The 19,294-nt window shown below is 47.1% G+C and overlaps 1 protein-coding gene across 2 annotated transcripts in view; it reads left to right on the forward strand.

Moving 5' to 3' along the window:
- The first annotated feature begins 360 nt into the window (after window positions 1–360).
- FGFR3 (fibroblast growth factor receptor 3) overlaps window positions 361–19,294 on the forward strand; it is a 52,899-nt gene continuing 33,965 nt past the window's right edge. For both annotated transcript variants that reach the window (XM_041459046.1, XM_041459054.1), the window contains exon 1: window positions 361–544. In XM_041459046.1, coding sequence (XP_041314980.1) covers window positions 361–544 — 184 coding nt within the window. The remainder of the gene's footprint in view (window positions 545–19,294) is intronic.

Consider the following 19,294-nt stretch of genomic DNA (forward strand, 5'->3'; position numbering starts at 1 on the left):
GCGCCGAGCAGACGCAGGAGCGCCGCGGCGGCGGGCGGGCGGCAGCGGCGGCTCCTGCGGGTGCTCGCTCCCTCCCTCCCTTCCTCGATGCGCGGTGCGCGGCCGGCCGCGGGGCTTGCGCAGGTAGGCGCCCCGCCGCCGCTCGGCGCACGGCTTCGCCCGGGCCCCTGCACTTTTTTACCGCTCCCACCACTTTTTTTCTTCCTTTTTACTATTATTTTTCCTGTTCCTCCTCCGTGTGGGCACTAGGGGCGGGGGGTTTTCTCGTCCTCCTCCCCGCGCTGAGCGCCTCTCTCCCTCTCCCGGCAGCGCGGCGGCGGAGCGGAGCGGTGAGCGGCGGCAGCATGCGGCGGCCGGGGGATGTCTGAGGCGGGCGGTGCGGCGGCGGCCGCGCTGCCCCGGCGCCGCTCCGGAGGCATGCGGGCGGCCTGGGGCTCCGTCTGGTGCCTGTGCCTGGCGGCGGCCGTCGGCGGGATGCCGGCGGCGCGGCGGCAAGGCAGCAAGGCGGTGGCGGCGGCGGAGAGGAGCGGCGGGCAGCCGGCAGGTAAGGGCTGCGCGGCCGCGCACACACGTGCTCTGCGGGGACGGCTCCGGCCCGGCCGGGTTCGGCGCTGAGTCCCCGTCCCTGAGCGAGCGGAGTGGGGCGGATGGATGGAGAGCGCCGGGGGCGGCTGTGGAGCGGGAGTTAGGAACGCGAGGCCGCGGCGGTTCCACGTCGCCGTGGCTCGGGGTAGTCCCAGAGGCGCCCAGGAGGGACAAAGTGCTTTTAAGAGGATCCCTGTCTGCCAGGAGCCCTCTCCCAGCAAGGCAGTGCATGGGGCACGCCGTGGGTAACAGCTGGGAAGATGCTTGCGTGCGTGTGTAGCGGCGCATCTTCGGCACTCATCGGAAATGTTCTGACTGCGTGCGTTCGGGTGGGAAAAGTAAGGAAAGGTCATTTATATCCTCATTTTGGGAGCAGAATGGGTGCTGCCACAGCTCCGGGTAGGCACCGGGTTGCAGCTGAATGAGCGGCTGTGCTGAGAAGGGAACTGCGTTGCGGGGGAGCCGGTGACGGTCACCCCTGGAGTGGCAGCACCGCAGTTGCAAGTGAAAAAAAGTTAGCACGTCGGGCAAAAGCTGGGATTTGCTTTTTTCCTTACTCTTTCCAAGTAATGTACGGCGGGTTTGAAACATCGTGTCTCTCTGATCCGCCTCAGCTGCTACCTGAGTCCCTGTTTATTTTTCAAAGCTCTTTAATGGAAGGGAGCCCCCTCGCAGCCCCCTGTCCTCCGGTTTGCATGTACCCGCAGAAAGTTTCCATTGTTCAGGAAAGGGTTTGAAGCCTGTTTGCCAAAAAAGTGACAGGGGAATAAATGGACTTCGTGGAAGCTGGGGGGTGGGGGGCATTACTTTCATACCCCTTTTGGTTAAAGCTATAAATCACACAGGGGGTTGGGTTTGTTTTCAAGAAAGTCCTAATAAAACACCAGATTCTTAGTGTAACTCGTTTGGCTCATTTTTCACAGCCAAAAGAATTGATTTATGGGGCAGCGTCGCGGGGACTTGGTCAGAGCAGATGAGGTCGGTGTGCGGAAGGCGGCGAGCAGCCTGTGCTGGCCGCAGGGTGCGAGTGACAGAAGCGAAGTGTCCCCAGCTCTCCCTGGCTTAGCCTGAAGGGCGTGTTGGTGCTGTCAGTTCAGGCACAGTCGATCCCATGGCGGTGAGGAGCAACCTCAGTGGTCCCTGGGCTTCCACCCTCACCTTCAGCCCATAGCTGGGGTCGATGATGTGTTGAAGTGGTGCTAAACCCCTCCCGTGCTCTAAGATACTTTCGCAAGTTAAAGCTTTGGGACGCTGTTGGAGTCGTAGCAAGTGGCATACTCGGAGGTCACACGGAGGGAAACATCTTCCAGTGATGTCTGTGAAGTGAGTGATGGGTTGGGATTTCCAGGGCCTCCCGTGGAAATCCTCGGGACAGGCTCTCTTACCTCTTGGTCAGCTTTCTCCGAAGCAGAGGTGGCACTGTCAACTCCCGCTCTGCTCCCTGGAATGGGATTCCTCCCTGAACCAGGAGGGTTCCCATCAGCCCTAATCCTTAGCAATGTCTTCAGGAGCTGCCCCATCACTGTGAGCTGTTGAAATCTCCTGTGGATGGGGACTGTGAGGGGAGAGACAGATTTTCAGTGCCAGTGGCCATCCCACCGTCTTCCACGTGCGTGGGGAAGTGTGAATCCAGTGCTGTTTCCCCAGCTCTGCCACCGTGAGGGCACCCGCTGCCTGTCCGACCTGGGGGGGAAAAGGTTGTGCAAAAGAAACTGTAAAGAATATAAACCTTCAGTGCCAAGTAAAAACACATTTTACTTTTTCAGTCTTTTTGAATTGAATAGTAAAAAGCAAATTCTTTCTCCTAGTCAAATGGGCCATGGGGTATTGGCTCATTACTGAGGGTTGTTGTTCGCTGGGCTTTGCATTTACAGTCTAAGGCCTTATTTTCCATAAAGGGGCTTGGAAGGATTTTTCCCTAGTGATCTAATTCTCCACACGGGGCTGTGAAGGCTATAACAGCTACTGCTTTGTGCCTATACTCAGCTACATAAAACACACATTGAAGGGAGGCATTCTCGAGGTATGTGTATGTTTGCTAATATGAATACTGGCTATTAGCAGAGGTGGAGGGGGTGCAGGTTTTAACATCTCCGCAGGGAGGTGTTCGGCTGTTGGCAGGAAGGAGGCAGATGGCGGGGCTGTTGCTGAATAGAAGCTAAACTAAAAACACCAGGGGCCTCATCTGGGCTGAGTTTCTCTTCTCTCCCGTTCTCGAGGCTGCTGTAGGAAGAACAATGTCAAATTTCCCCCCTCCCTCTTTTTTTTTTTTTTTTTTTTATGAATGAAAGTAAGAGAGGCGAGGCAGGATTGAATGTGTATGTCATTCAGGGGCTATGACAGAGATGATTAGGGAGGTCAGTGAACTCCTTTGCAGCCTTGAGCATGCGGTCACTCTATTCAGCAGCCACAGAATAGACATCAATATAAAAAAGCCCGTCCAATTTGCATTAGTATTCAGATAAAGATATTACTTCGTACGATTTGTGAATGTCAAGTAATGCTGGCTGTTTTCTTAGAGAGCAGCTCAACTGAAACAGCAGCATTTAACTTTAAAGAAATTCTGATAACCATCCTGTCTCCTGTAACTGGCTTGTGTGCATGTCTGCACATGGTATATATGAAAAAGGCAATTTCTGGGCTCTTTAGGATTTGTGTTGCACTAGCTAGCTGCTGAGGCTGTCTGAGTGCATTGAAAGAGTTGTCTAGAGAGCTGCTAATATTTGATCAGGTTTGTGCGGGAAGGGGAGGGGAGAGCTCTCCCAGTCTGTCAGGAGCAGGAACCGAAGTTTCCCTGTGCAAGGAGTGGAATTGTCACCCAGAATTAATACTGCACAGGCAGTTTTTTTCCAGAAGGACAGAACAAGGACCATTTGGGGGTTTTGTTTAAGTTTAATGGGAGGGCATGTACCAGTTCCTGTGACTTTTTTGTGTGGAAGGAAGCGGTGATGTGCCGGCTGCAGTGTTTTTCACGCAGCTGATGGCAACTGGGCTCTTTTAGCCTTCCAGCATGAGCTCAGCGAGGGGTCCAAGGTGTAGGGTACGCCGATCTGTGTCACTCTGCTTTGTGTATCTGAGTGTTTCAAAGTTCATCCTGAAATTATAGGGGTATTGAAGCGAGTGCCAAGTGGCACTGGCTGTTCCTGGAGCTGGCCTTGGGGTTTATGCACTCCAACCCTCTGCAGAGAGTCTGTCATATATTGATGGTGCTGCTTACTTTGTGCCATACACCAGAAATGTTTTATATTCAGTAGGCAGCTGTGAGTGATAGTTTTGAGATTAAAACTTGATCCATTTGTTCTCACGAACAGCAGCAGCTAAAGAGCTAGTTAAGTCTTTAATATTGACACTGGCATATTTTGCTGTATGCAATAAAATAAGAGGATGCAAACAAATGATGAAACATCACTTCTTTAAAAAAAAATCTATTTCTTACCTTGCGAATAGTGAGATAGCAACTGAACTCTGTTCCAGTGCAGAGATGGACTCAATATATTCAACAGTAGCTGTATAACATGATGTCTTCTACACATACTGACAAGGGTCACTCAAATTAAATCTGAGGATTTTTTCTTTTAATAAAGGCTTTGTTAGCATCTGAGTAGGAAACATGATGAAAGTCGATCTGAAAATTGTGTAGCAAAGTGTTGATCTGTTAATTAAATTATGCAATTAAAGTAAGCCGCTCTGACTGGCATGTTAAGTTTTACAACTTCCTCCAAAAAAATTCTCAGTGCTGTTTGGGAAGGTGAACCTGTCCTGAAGCCTGACTGAACATGGGTGTTGAAATTAGGTGAACACTGAAGAGGTCTTGATTATGGCATTCCCACTGTATCCAGACCATTTCCATACAGTGGGACCCTGTCTGCTAGTTGCACGAAGCTGAAATTTTTCATAAAGCTGGAGGAAGGTTCTCTGCCCCGGCCTTATACAGCTGAGAAACAAAATTTTCCCTTTTAAAATAACAGTGAACTTTGATATCCACCTGAATGCTTAAAGCTGTCCTTTCTGAATACTTGCTGTGTACATCTGCTATTCACTTAGGGATCCTAAAGGATAGGGAATCAGCCTGGTTTCTGGGCAATTATTACAATTTTCAGTTTATAAAAACCTTGGATCAAGGTGTTTCTGACAGTGATCCCTTGTTGGCATGCAGAGCTGTGACTGAAGGCATTTGCTGCACCTTAATTTTAGCTAAGGTTAGGGCATGGCCTGCTGGTGGCTTTTTCTGGCTGGTCATTGAAGTGTGCAGGATTCAGTGCAGGAGCCTGAGCACGAGCCATTAGATTTCATGGAGAAGTGGCTGTATTGTCATAGTTTAGCTTTTGGCAATTTTTACTATATATAAGGTAGACCCATCAGGATTATAACAAATTTGGATATTTATACTAAAAATAGAGTTGAAATTCCCTCTGCAGTTTTTCCCAGCTCAGCTGAACCTGATACACAGATAAACAATGAATCTGGCTATTTTTCTTATGTTTCCCTGTTTGAATAGATTTCTGTCTTGTCCCTCCCGGGCTACATGCTTATAATTTTCATGTGTCCTGGGAGTTCATCTGACTCTGTATATCTGTTTCTTCCTTTTTTTCTGACACTTAAAAAACACTCCAGCCTTGAAATTGCCTGCTGACTCCAAGCCATTGAACAGAGTGGTTTGATGTAGCTGTTTCAGTGTTTGCCATTTCATCTCTTTTAACAGCGATTAGCAATAAACTTGATCATACATGTACCAGACTGTATGCCAGAGAGGATCGTGCCTGCTAAATGCTCACCTTATGCTGGATTTTTTTCAGCAAATGCGACTCTGGTTCAGCACAGCCACTCATGGTATGAGGCAGCAGACAGCCCAGACTGTAGGAGGAGTAAATCTGAAAGCACCTCTGCAAATGCTGGGCTGAAACCATGTCTGAAGACATGCATGCAAAGCCGAAAGCACCTTAAAATACCTTGTTACACCCTGAATTTTTTTCCTTGGCTCCTGTATAGCTTATCATTTTAGGGGTTTCCCCTCTTTCGGCTGTTTATCTTGGTGGTCTTGTTAAAAAAATCCCCTTTTTCTCTGAGGTAAAGCTGACTCCCTCAGTGTCTCCTTTCTCATACGCTCAGAGGTCAGGTTGCCAAATGCCATAGATGTGATTTAAAGCTGTATATGTGTGAAGAAGGGCTTTTATTCCTGCAGTGAATGCTGTATTCCTGGTGTGCTTACCCCTAAAGTATCTGCTCCTTGGCTTGAATGACCAGGAAGTTTCTGCAGTATCAAAAGCAAACAAGAACTGTGAGATACGGGCTGAGTAAAACCTTTAGCAAACTTGGTAGTTAAAATGTGAAAGGTAATCAGATTTTAACCTGCCCTATTATTCTGATAGGCTATCAGGGCTTTTGCATTCAGGTGGATAGGAACTAGCCAGGAGGTAGATAAACCAATTTTATTTTTTTTGTGCAGTGACACTCAGGTTACTCAATGTAGCAAAGCTATTTTTTAAGAATTGCAGCACAGTCAAGTAAGAAAACATTTCTCGAGTAACTGATTCAGTTTCAGATGTATTAATCTAAAAAAGGGGTGGTATTTATTGCAGAGGTGGGGGGTAGGTCTAGTATGCTGGCCTTGCTTTCTCAAATCCAGAGAGCAAGGCAAGATAACGAGCTGGTTAAATAAAAAGGTTATATTGAAACTTGGAAGTAGATCTCTTTATCGTGCAGAACTGTATGCAAAACAATTGCCATGTGCTTACACGTTTAGCATCTGTGAGATTCTGGGGCTGTGCCATTTCTGCAGGTTGTGAGGGGTTAAAAGAATTAATAACTCCAGTGAGAAGGGTTCCAAGTTTTCGGGTGAGGAGAGGAGGCAGCCCAGGGTTGCTGTCTGGGAGCAGGCTCTGCTCCACAGGCTGCTGTGTGTGCCCAAGGCTCTTCCCTGGGAACGTCACAGCACCAGGACCCGGCACTGCTGTTTGCACCAGGACAGCCAGGGCTGTACTCTGACCTACTCAGCTACCTGCAAATGACACACTGACACATGGCAGCATGCTGCCTTGGAATTTTTTCCCCTCATTTCCTTTTCACCCAAGGAGCCAAGCCATCAGTTGAGTTCCTTGAGTGTGAGGCTTTTAGGGAAAGACAGCAACAGGCACTGATAGCTGACTATGGCGTGCCAGAAACCTCCAGAGGTGGCTTCCCAACTGTTGCTTTTTCACAACTAATGAAAGTGTTTGTGAGCTTATCTTCATTAAAAACTTCTGCTCTGTAAAGTGAAGTGTTTTATAGTTGTGCCTTGATTTCATTGAGCTGCCTTGTGCTGTTCACAAGGAATCTCACTAAATTATTTCAGCTGATGTAGTTAAATCAGTCAAGCTTTGGAGACCAATGCTAGGTTATAAGGATTGGACCCAGTGCTGGGTTATAAGGATTGGACATTGCTTTCTTTCTAGAATCCATAAATAACGGATTTTAAGCATTTTGGAGTTGACCTGGCTCAAGTTGGTTGTAGGGTAGACAGCAAAATAGCTAGGTATTGCTTAGGGGCCAGACCTTGTGGTGGTGAAGTGGTGCATGGGTGAGTTCTCACTGATGCCAAGAGGGAGGAGTGGTGTAAAGTAACAGGCAAGAAGGGGAGGACTTCACTGTCAGAGGGCTCCAAGGAGGGTGCTGAGGATGAGAACATCTCTGATGCCCCTCTCACAAGAGGCAGGTGGGACCTGGCTCTGTGAAAATGGGGTGCAGGCTTGGTCCTTGCAGCAGGCCCATGTCCCAGGAGCCACCTGGTCCCCTGTGTTGCTGGTGGTGCCTCTGCAGAGGGGATTTACTGGGGGTTTCATTGTGGTGCTTGCCAGAGGAGGTCATGTGAAGCCCTGGAGCTGTTTCTGTTCCGCAGGGCACCGCAGGGTAACTGGCATCACCCTGAACTGACAGCTCATCCCCTCTTGCTCACTCCCCCTGGGGAAGGTAAAATACACCTCTGTGAAGGCTTTTCTTCGGAGTAAAAAGGAGCTACGGGAGATGTCTCTGGATCCAAATGATGAGGCCAGCCTTTCTCAACCTTCCGCTTTCCCTGACAGAAAACTGAAAAGATCCCAAGAATTAGATTTTTAATTTTATTTTGATGCTTGACAGAGCCTGTAAAGATCCTTCACAGCAAATTTGGCTCCCAGTTTGGAGGGTCATTGCTTTCTTTAGGGGTTTTGCCATTCTCTGCTTCTTGTAGTCCTGTAAAAATAATAATGAGGTCCTGATCTTGTGCCTATTGAATCCTGGGCAAAAAAAGCCCCCATTGATTTCCAAGAGAGCAGGCTGAAGCTCTTCACAGATCGTGGTGGGAGCAGCTATTTAGCATAAGCAGGGATTGTTTGTGAAGTTTTCTAATGACCCAAACATTTTAACAAGCAGAGGAAACTCTGGCGAGTAAAAGGGCTCCCAGTTTGGGGGTGGGGGTCCCTGGGACTGGCTTTCAGTGACCTCCCATTCCTCTCTGGCCAGCTGTAACACAGACCTTCACTTCCCATCTTCTTTCGGTAACTCCAGCTGTGATGGGAGCCCACGGCAGCATCACAGCCCAAGCTCAAGCACCAGAGGCAGCGGGGACAGCCACCACCCAGCTCCTTGTGCCTCTGTGTGAGTCCTCTGTGGGGCTGGGCTGCCATGCTGGCCACTGTCCCCTCCTGCCCCATCCTTGCTGCCGTTTTATCAGTGTTGCCAGCATCATCCTCAGCACCATGAGCAGCACAGAGCACCAGGAAAGTGTTAATAATCCTCTGTGGGTGAGCCTGAGCCCTGGGACCCTGCACCACACAGCAGCCTGTGGAGGAGCTTTCCTGGCACTTCCTGGGCAGGCAGAACACATGAAAAAGTTTTCCCACAGGATTGTTCTTTTTTTTTTAATTATTTTTTAATTTTTTCATAACCCCGCTTTCATGGGCGAGACTCAAGTACAAGCAATTCCCTCCCAGCAAAATACTTCAGCAGCTTGTGTGGAGACTGTAGGGCCTGAACGAACTGGTGATTTCATTTTTGTTTGAAATTTTTTTAACTTCTCTCTATAGATTCCCCCAGGAAAGCATTTTGTTTCTAGGCAGTAGCAGGATCTGTGTAAGATGAGCCAAGATGTGCCTTGGGAGATGGGAGGCTCACAGCTAAAAGTGAAGAGGAGAAACCAATTGCAGTGAGAAGGTTAAGGAGTTCTGAGTGTGCCCTGACAATTAGCATGTTCAAGTGAAGATAAATCCTCAATGAGCCTTTCTTTAATTGAAAGAATGATTGGAATTAGGCATAGTATCATCTCTCCTGATCAGTATCATGAGTATCTGTACGAATAAAGCATTTCTGAGGAGGGAGAGAAACACCAGATTTTAATCTTCCTTTGGTAGCCGATATGTCTGCCTTTTGCAAGGGCATATTTCTCCCCGTCTTGGAGTACCCAGGCTTGTTGACAGTAAACAACTGTCACTTGGCAGTTTATGAAAGAAGAATGTTTTAAGAAAACATGTCCAGTTTAAATAGTTATGTTAATAGGCTGGGGATTCATGCAGAACTGAGGGGATCTGGTAAATGGAGGTACATAAATTAGCTGGTATTTAGAACCATAGGATCGTGGATTGGTTTGGGTTGGACAGGACCTTAAATATCACCTTGTTCCAGCCTCCGGTATTCACTCTGTAAGAAAAGAGCTGAATGCAGCTGGGGGAGAAAAATTAAAAATACTTTTCATTTTTACAGTCAGTGTATTATATGAATTCACAGCTTTCTGTGAAAGCATAATTTTTTTTCCCAAAGAAAATTCCGAAAGCCTCTTTCTTCCAGCATGTGGTGGTTTGGGCCTGGGAAGCCCCTGGGTGGGAGCTGCAGGGCTGGGAACCCAGTGCTGCTCCCACTGAGTGCCCGGAATGCTGCTCCCATCTCCACAGGCAGCATTTGGGCTGTGCAGCTGCCCCGCTGTGTCCTCAGCCTTTGCCTCGCAGGGGTGGTCACAAGAGGAGGCTGCACGAAAACCTTTCCTCCTGATTTGTGAATTGATTAATTACAGAAAGTAAGGGGTGGGGTGGGGAGTGTGGGGAAAGTAAGGAACAGCAGATGGTGTCCTCTCTGCATCCCTGCCCAAAGTTGCTACTAATCCATCACCCATCTTCTTTGGAGTTAAACTCTGCTGGATGTAGTGAGAGATGAGTGAGCGCAAAGCGTTTGTTCCAGCTCAGCCCAAAGTCATCAGTGTCAAAATATAATGAGTGGGGACCTGGTGTCAGGCACTTGAAATCTGTAATCAAGCATAAAAAATAAGTTTCAGGCTTTCCAGGCTCCTGGTTCACCCAGCTTGGGAAGAAGGGTGTAAGTGGCTAATGGGGGATACTGGCATTAGCCTTGAAGATACTGGGTAAAACCACTCTCCTGCACTCCAGCTGCCATCCTGGGATATAATATAAATACAGTAAATACTGTGGAGTTTAAATACAGAGAACTGTGTTACAGATGCTTTCTTTTAGCCTGAGGTATCTCAGAGAGGGGCGTCTTGACAGCAGCACCTTCTCTTGCCCTTGTTGCAGTTAGGGCAGGAGAGCTGGAGGAGCAAATAGGAACCACCAGAGTTTTGACAAAAGGGTTCCACTCAATTTTCTTTTGCCCAGTGCTTCAGTTAGTATTGCCATTATTTGAACTAGGAGGCAAAGGAAACCCAGACATGAAGCCTCCCACTACAGAAATGCTTTGCAATCTGCCCAATCAAAAAAGGAAAATAACTCCTGGAAGGTGTTAATGGAGTTGTGCTGGGGCTCCAACCTGTGAATTATTTAGTGAAGGAATGAGATTTCTGCCTCGTTTTTAAGTGCAGGCATGCTGGCATCTTGATTTTGAGGAGGCAGTGGGCTTCTGCATCAAGAAGTCTTCATGAAGGGGAGGGAAGCACAGAGGTAGCAGAGGGGACAGCAGGGTTCTCCTTTGCCCTGTCCCCCTGTCAGGGACAAAAAGGGGCAGGTTTGTACCCACCCCTGTGGTCTCAGTGGTGGGTTGCTGCCTGAGCCTGGTGCCCCACCCCCACGCAATGCAGATCCTTCCTGTGGGGAGTCATCTCCCTGCTCTGAACAAGATTGCCTTGTGGAATGTGTTAGTCCTGGCAAGAAAAGGGACAGAAACCTCCTCAGGTGCTTTCAAAAACACATCTAAATGTTTGAAGTAGAGGTTTTCTCCCTCTCTGTCCCCTCCTCCCAGTGCATAGCAAATGAAGTGCGGACAGGAGGTGCAGTCTTTGCAGGAATAACTTAACCCAGTGTTTGAGCCCAGCTGTTTTGGGCATGAGACAGAGCAGTTGGAGGGGTGGCATAGGCAAGCAGGAAGAAAAGGTGACCCGTGGAAAGGGAGTGGAGGGGGCAGAATGCTGTGTGCGGCTCTTGCTCCATTTATGGGTTATGCATCAAGGGAGGCTGTCCAGCTTTGTGTTTTCATGAGTAGGGCACGGTGGTGGTTCATCCCACCCAAGGGAGCATGGCAGGAGCTTTGGTGCCTGACTTCCAGACAAATCCAGCCCTTTAGTGGCTGCTGGGCTCAGTTTTTATCATCTCTATCTTCCACCTGGCAGAGAGAAGTGGCTGTTTTCCTCCTCCTTGCCTTGCAGGCTGCACTGACCATCTTTGGCATCACAGCAGCATCCATCTAATTCTTAGAGGCTCATTTGCACAGACAAGAATTTATAAGTGTTTCTGGTGAGGAAAGAAAAGGAAAAGCTGGGGAAATGAGAGTCAGAAGGATGGGGAATATATCCCAAAGTGCCTGTGGAAGGTCCCTGGTTCATGCAGGTAGGACCAGCCGCGTCCTCTTGTAGGAGGGTGGAAATAGCCCTCTGAAGAGAGTCTGCATTTCCTTACAGCAGTGCTAAAATATCTCTGCATAGGGGTATCTACCTTGCTTCTAGAAGTTCTGGATCCTAATGCAGTGCAGGTTGTAGATGATTATTTGGGAGCCCTAAAACTGCTTGAAGGCAGTGGGAACCAAGACACGCATGACTTCCTTGAACTCTGTCTTAATTTGTAAAGTGGAGTCCAAGCCCTGCTGTAATAGATAGGGTTACAGGAGACCATTAAAAGGTCCCTCCTGGTGAACCTGATGCCCTGGTGCTGCTGCTGGAAATGATAAACCTCTGCATTCAGGTTGGATGGTATGCCATGCCCTGCGTGTATGCGCCTATGCATGGGAGCTGGTAAATCCTGCTAATTTAGGGGTTGTTTTCCAAGTCTGTTTTCTATAACCCTGTAGACTTAATACAAATAAAGAACTGACTAAGTTTCCTGTGAGAAGCGCGGAACAAACGCTAAGTGTGGGATTTGAATGCAGAAAGATGAAAACACAAATGTATACAGAAACAGCAAGTCAAACAAGCTGAAAAAATATTGTAAGGTTGATTTAACAGAGCAGTTAACTCAAAGCTGTCTAATCCCTTTAGCAGCCTTCTTTAAAGAGGAGAAATAAAAGAATTTTTGACATTACTTTTCTTTGCCATCTCTCACAACTCTTTCTAATAATGCTGGAGGTTAACTTGAGTTTAGCACAAGGACAAAGTGTTGCAGCTTTAGTTAGAGGTGTTTTCTAAATAACAAAATCTTTGTGTGTCATTCACGACGTTAAAGTGGATCAGACCTCCTGAAAGGAGATTACTGTTAAATTTCTCCAACTGGGGTACCTGGCACCTAAATCTCGCTTGAGACTCTGAAATAACAAGCTTGGTTTTGAAAGATGCTGAGCCAGGTCAGGCTCTGCATTTAAATCGTTTAAGCACTCTCAAAATCTGGCTATTCATTTTGATGCATAGATATGGATTTCTGGGCTTAATCACCGACCTTTGCATTTCAAATGTTTGACCTTTGTTTTCTTTACTAAGTATGCAGACAGAGTGGCCCCCAAATTATTATTAGTTTTCCCTTTTACAGAGCTGAAAACGGCCAGCAGAGAAGACTTGAAATTCTGAATCTTATTACTGAGAAATAGGGATCTTTGAAAATAGCTTTTTATGTTACTCAAGGGAAACTTGCAAAAAGGGGAATATTTTTATTTTCATTCACATGAACATGATCCTTCATATATCTAAAACCCACAATCAGTTGGAAAAAAACCCACCCAAACTACCCTAAACCTTTGCCCTCACTTAATCCCTGTACAAGAGGGTTTTTTTTTAAGATGTCCTTTTCTCCCCCCTGAAATAAAGGCAATTGATAGGCTTATAAACAAATACCAAACATTAAGTCCTAATCTCCATATAGAGGAGCCTGACCCTTTTTATGGAGAGAGAGGGTAGAGAGAGGAAACGGGGCCAGGAGTTTCAGGTTTAATGCTTATTAAAGTTTTAGTGGGTGGGAAAATGCAATCAATAAATTTTGTTTAATGCCTCAAAACTGGTGTTAGTTTTCACTAGCTACACCGGAGAGTAGTTTTCATTTTGAAACTAGGACACTCGTAGTTGGAATGACAATTAATGTGGAGTGAATATGGTCCCAGTTGGAAGCCGATTTTTTGAATAGCATGAGAACTCCCCCCACCTCCCTGCCTTGGCTCCAAAGTGGGGAAGCTTCCGTTTTTAATTAGCAAACCCGGCAAAATTTAGCTCATTGTGTCGTTCTGATCCTTTGGCCCAGTGGATAGCTTGGATTTCTCCATCTTGCTGTCTTGAGGCTGTTCTTTTTATTTTTTTTCCTTCAGTTTTGGTGCGGGAAGGAAAGGGGGGCTTCAGGATACTTAGGATTAAAGTCATTGTTTGGGGGTATTTGCAGCCAGCTGCCTGCATTAAATGAAGATTAGAGGAGTGCGCATTAAAAGTGCAAGGGAAATACAGAGGACCTGGGATTTGGGAGCTGCATAGCTGTGAACCGAAGGGGAAAGGTTGGGGCTTTATGGCAAATTTTTTCTGACGCCATGTGATCTTAAAGCCCACTTCAGAAAGCATCACAAGTAGCTTCCAGAGCAAAACTGGCTTGGGAATTGGAAAGGGAGCAGGAGCGTTTGCATCCCTTAAAAAGTTCCTCTGAGGTAAGCCTAAACTTTTGAGTCTGGGGAACTCATGTATTTCTTAAAAATTCATCTGCAAGAGCACTTGAGAAGTGGTGAAATTTTGATGGAACTGGCCAAGTAGCTGAAAACCCACCCTGGAGGTCAAATCTCCAACAGGAATGAACATTTGAAGGATTTTTAGGAAGGAAATGAGGGTATAGAGAAAGAGCCCAGGAAAAAAAAATAACCAGAAGAATAATTCAGCAACATTATAAGAAAGTTTAAAACTATTTCCAAAGATACATCTGCTCTCCTTTCCCTATGCTTTGTGGAGCAGTCATTTGTGTAAGCTGTGTCCTTGTAGCAAACCCTGCTAATTCCTTGGGATGTGTCACCTGCAAAACCCCTCCAGGTACCCTGGAGTAGGAGGGATGCTGTGGTGCACTGATGCTGAAGAGCACAGGTTTGATCAGGGCCTCCACAGTTTGGCAGGACCAAGTTCTGCTCCAGTGGAGTTTGGGGCAGGCTTTGCCCAGTCTGTTGGGATGCTGGGAAGCCTCATTCTGTGCCTCAGTTTACATAGCTGCTGCCACTGGCTTTGAAAGGGCTCGTGGTAGTTGCTTGCTTGCTGTAGTGATGAGGGTTTTTTGGACTTCCTCAGGCATGTGGAGCAGAAATGTAAAACATCAGCTGCTTTGTGGTGGGATCTGTCTGTCAGCATCAAGCTGGGATGCCCCTGCTGTGCTGAGCAAAAGCTGAGGCCAAGTTGGCCACTGCTCTTCAGAGGCAGCAAGAGGCAAGACACCAAAAGGATGACAGCACAGTCTCTTGTGCTCCCCCAGGGATCAGCCCAGTGAGTTCCCATCCCTGCCTGGAGCAGTGTGGCTTGGCCACGTTTGGCACCAGGGTTGGTGAGGTGACCTGTGTGACCTGTGTGCCAGCAGCTGCAAGGGTGTGCTCATCGTGCCAGGCTGGGGCTGGTGTCACCCCCACTGTGAGCGTGGGCTGCTGAGCATTGCTGCAGCTCATTGCTGCCCTCCTTCAGGGAAGCACAGAGATTTTGGGAGAGCAGGAGCCATCTGCATGGGCATCCTTGAGCAGGAGCTCTCACAGCCTGGGGACCTCAGCGTGCCTGTGCTGCCTCCCGTCTGCTGCTCCCTGTCTTTGGGGACCACTGATGAAGTGGAGACATTTCATATCAGTTCTTTTATTTCTCTAAAAAAAGTTCCATGCTGAGTTCAGAAAGAACTCTGAGCTAACTAGATACATACGAGGGGTGTTTGCTTCCCTGTTTTCTGTGTGGAACCAAGTGTTTGGTTGTACAATCGGGCCGGATTTTAAGGAAAACTCCCCATCACTGCTTGTTCTTTTAAGCCAGCAATCCCCAGCTGAAGGCTTGGGACCAGTTCTGGGCTCTCAGCAGCAACCAAAGCTTTGTGCCTCTTGGAGGGGTTTACATTCCCATCTTTTTAGGTGTAGCCTGGAGACCCCTTTGATTTGTTCTCTGGTGGGTTTTTTCTGTCCTCCTTAGGACTTCCAAGTGTCAGAGGGAAACCCTCCTGGCCAAAGTGTTTTTGTAACTGTTTTGGCTTTGTGGCAGTTTATTTCTTTAAACTCTCTGTGACTGAATTGGGTGATCTACGAAAACAGTCCATTAAAAGGAGGATACTGTAGAGTCCTGATGAATCCTGTTTTCTACTTGGCCGATGGAACAGAAAGCTAATTGCCAGTAGTAAATCCATTCAAAGGAGAGCTGGAGGGAGGGAGAAAAGCTAATATTCCTCCTTGAATGCCATTTAATCTCTGAAACCTTTCATGCAGATGTAAATTAGGATTTGCACAACAGAGTCAACAGTTGCTCCCTAGATAAGGCAGATTTGCAACATCTGCTTTTTCCATTTTGGAAGCTCTTCCAAAGTCGGGGATAGCCAAGCTAAACAGTAGAGATTTTTTTTAATTCCTTTCCTTAATCGCTTGTTTATAAAGAAAGCTGCATATGACAGAATTAAACCTGGTTATTGTTTTGCTAATTCTCTAGGAAAAAGGTTTGCTCTTCTCCTAAAACAGATCTAAGAAAATCTCCATGGGCTTTTAACACAGTGCAGTTACTTGTTAATGTCTTTGAAAGAAATGTCTGGTAACAATTGCATAGGCCACTGCAGTGCAAATGCAGTATAAACAGTCTTTGCATTTTTATTATTACTATTATTATTATAGCTGTTTTAAGCTTTTCCAGGAGAACTGCCTCCTCTCAAGCAAACACTTGCAATACAGGAAAGATGAAGTGGTACCTTTGAGTGATCTGGTCTAGGGGAAGGTGTCCTTGCCTAAGGCAGGGGTGTTGGAATGAGATAATGTTTAAGATCTCTTCCAAAACAAACCATTCTGTGGTTCTATGAATCTGTGAAATAATGGAGGCAAACCCTTTTCAGATGTGATTATCCAAAGACATATTTTTATATCACAGTTTAGACCTTTACAGATACAGATATTTTATTTTTGCAGTATTTTATTTCTGGGTGTGAGCCCCACTGAGCAGGGGAGATAACCCAGCAAAACACCACTTTGGAAGGTGATACTGCTTCAGCAAAGCCTCCTGTGCTGCTGTGATTGCCAGAGCAAGCCCCTTCTTCCCAGGATGGCTGCAGCCTGACACGGGGAAGTGTGGTGCAAGAGGGGTCTTGACCCCACAAGGGGAGAGGAGCTGGGGAAGAGAAAAAACAGAAGGTTTTATATAATACTTCTTATTTTATAAATAAAATATAATAGAAAATATCCACACAAAATACTTTATATAATTTCTTGCATGTATTTGATGTATTTGCTGTGCCAGGCTGGTGAGGTGCCTTTTGGGGTGACAGGGCCATAGCCAGAAAGGGATTTTCCACCTTTGGCACCATCATGGCTGTGCAGAAAGGAGGGGAAAGCTGTGCCCTGCATAAAGCACTGCCAAATACATACATAAATGTATATGTGTATATGTATATGTATATGTGTGTATATATATGTGTGTGTATATATATGTATACATATGTGTGTATATATATGTGTAAATATATATGTGTGTGTATACATATATATTTATCTATATATATATTTATCTATATCTAGATAAATAAAATACCCCATCAGCTCCCTGCAGAGCAGTGAGGGTTTGCAGGGACTGCACTGCTGCCTTGATTTCACCTGCCCTGAGAAGGCAGGTTTCTGGGGAAACAGGTGATCCCATGATCTTATCATGCCCAGCTCTACAGGGGCTGCAGTGCTGCAGGGCCCAGGACAGCTTTGGAGGTTTTCAATATTCCCCCAGGGTCTCTCTGCCTCTCTGGGAGGAGGCAGAGGGAATGGGGATGTGGGTTCTGTGCATGTTGTGGTTCCTATGGGGAGGTGACACTGATGCCACTTGTCACTTTTCCTGGCTACTTTTTAGATTTAGACAGATCTTAAATGAACAATATTTGGCAAAGAAAGTGTTTTATTTCCCTTCTAGGAAGTTTGGTTTTCCCAGTGCAGAAGTCCCAAGGTGAGGTAGGGAAGTGACTCCATCCCAAGAACAGACACACAGGTATTGTGTCTGGTGGAAAACACCTGAATATTATTCACTGGGTGAATCATACTCTGTTAACACAGGTAGGACACTTATTTAGAATAAACCAGGGCTAAATATGCAGGACACAGTGCTGGTCTGAGTCTGGAGATAGTGTACATGCTCTTTGCCACCATGGCTGTGTTCATCCCCTTATGCTAGAGGTTTTCATACACCTCCAGCAATTATTCACCAGCTTGTTGCCTGGGACCATGATCCCCCTGGGAATGGGATAACAAACTCAACAGGAGAAAGCTCTGGCATGGCTCTTGCTCTGTGATCCTATAATGTATCCTGTCACGGTGGATTTGGTGCAGTAAAATACATAGAACAAGAAACTATTTCAGATTAACCTGACGAGAGAAATGCGTGGAGCACTGCTGTCTCTGTGCTTGTTAACGTGCCAAATACAGCTTGTCCAGCTTGAAAAGGGAAAAATATGATCTGCTTAGGACTGAGCCTTAGTCCATTCCAGCACTGGGCTGTGGAGCAATCCTGGAAAGCCTCTCAGGGCTGCCAGGGTTCAGGGTGGGGTGAGGAATCTCTTGCTGGTGGTACTGAAGGTTGTGTGCCTCAAGTGCTGTGTGGGGGGAGTCCCAGTGTAGTTTGAGTTTGTGGTGGATGTTCCCTGCTGCAGGATGCCCACTGAGGGGAAAGGATGGGGGATGCATGGGATGCATATATCCCACCAGAGCAGTTCCTCAGGAGACTCCTGAACACTTTGGTGTTTGGAAAAGTAGGATTGTGGGAAGTTATTCCAGGGGGAAGATCAAAGGTGAAGAGAAAGACATTTTCTGGAGCCAGAAACCAGCACCCTGTGAGGTGACATGGGACCATGGGGCTCCCTCACCCCTCGCTGTGAGCCTTTGCTGCCCAGGAGCAGTCCTCAGCAGCATGTGGAAATACTCCCTGAAACCCAGGAGGGCATCAGGCAGGCTCAAGGTTGGCTTGAATTTTTTGGGGACCATAGGCAGCCTGGGAATAGCCCACCACTCTCCACCTCCTCCTCGTCCTTTCATGCCTGAATAATAAAAAACTTGGGAGCCGCATGCGTTAAAACCAAAATAAAACATTTCCAGGCTCAGCCAGTAACAAGTATTGATGTCTGAGAGGAGCAGACAGCTGATGGAAATACTGACACACTTAAGTACTTGGAGCTGTGAACCACACAGAAAGTGAATTATTGCTGGGATGAGCCAAGCAGCTACAGAGATGAAGTATCTTATCCTTATAAGTGAATACATACAAAAGCATTTCAGCGTAGCTGGGTCAACTGCTCCTCATTGTGGAAGGTGTTTCCAGCCAGTTGCTGCCTTTTTGCTCCTCTGAACGGCTTAAAAATGGTCTCTTTCTCTGTTTGCTAAGAGCAGTGATGATGCTGCAAGTGCTGATCTCCATCAGATGGAGATCTGGTGGCTCTTGGGGGTTCTCAAGTCATTACTGCTTTGGCTAAACTAATAATTTGTTGAGTTTTAGTCATACCTTGGGAGCCCACAACCCAGACTGCCTCTTTCTCTCGAAGAGCCTGTTAAAGCTGCAAATGTGTTAATCCCTGCTCTGCTGGCAAGTGTCATAGTGGGCTCCTGTAACCCCTATGTGGGGTAACTCCCTGGTAATTTATACTTGTGTGTCATGGCTTAATCCTGTCTGGGAAGGCAGCCCCGCACTGCAGCTTGCTCACCCCAACTCTGAGGGTGGAGGAGAGAACTGGAAGAGTAAAAGTGAGAAAACCACCCATAAAGGTGGTGATAAAGACAGTGTATTAAGAGAAGCAAGGGCTGAACACAGAAGCGAAGCAGAACAAGGAATTAGTTCTCCACTTCCCCAGGGCAGGTGTTCAGCCCTTCCCAGGACAGCTGGGCTCCCTCATAGGGTGACTGAGAAAGACAAATGCCACCATTCCAAAAAATCCCCTTCCTCCTTCTTCCCCCTGCTTTATTGCTGAGCATGATGTCATATGGTCTGGAGTGTCCCTTTGGTCAGTCGGGCTCAGCTGTCCTGGCTTTGTCCCCTCCCATTTTTTTATAGCTGGAGAGTTGGCTTCAGAGAGGGCAACTTCATGTCTCCTTCATGTCTTGGGGTCTCTGGTTGAAAAGGTGTTGGGAACACCAGGCACATGCAGCTGGAGGGCAGGAAGGAGATGCTGGACTCCAGCCACCCTGT

Source organism: Pyrgilauda ruficollis, unplaced genomic scaffold (genome assembly GCF_017590135.1).
Source record: "Pyrgilauda ruficollis isolate IOZ18807 unplaced genomic scaffold, ASM1759013v1 scaffold1, whole genome shotgun sequence".
NCBI lineage: Eukaryota > Metazoa > Chordata > Aves > Passeriformes > Passeridae > Pyrgilauda > Pyrgilauda ruficollis.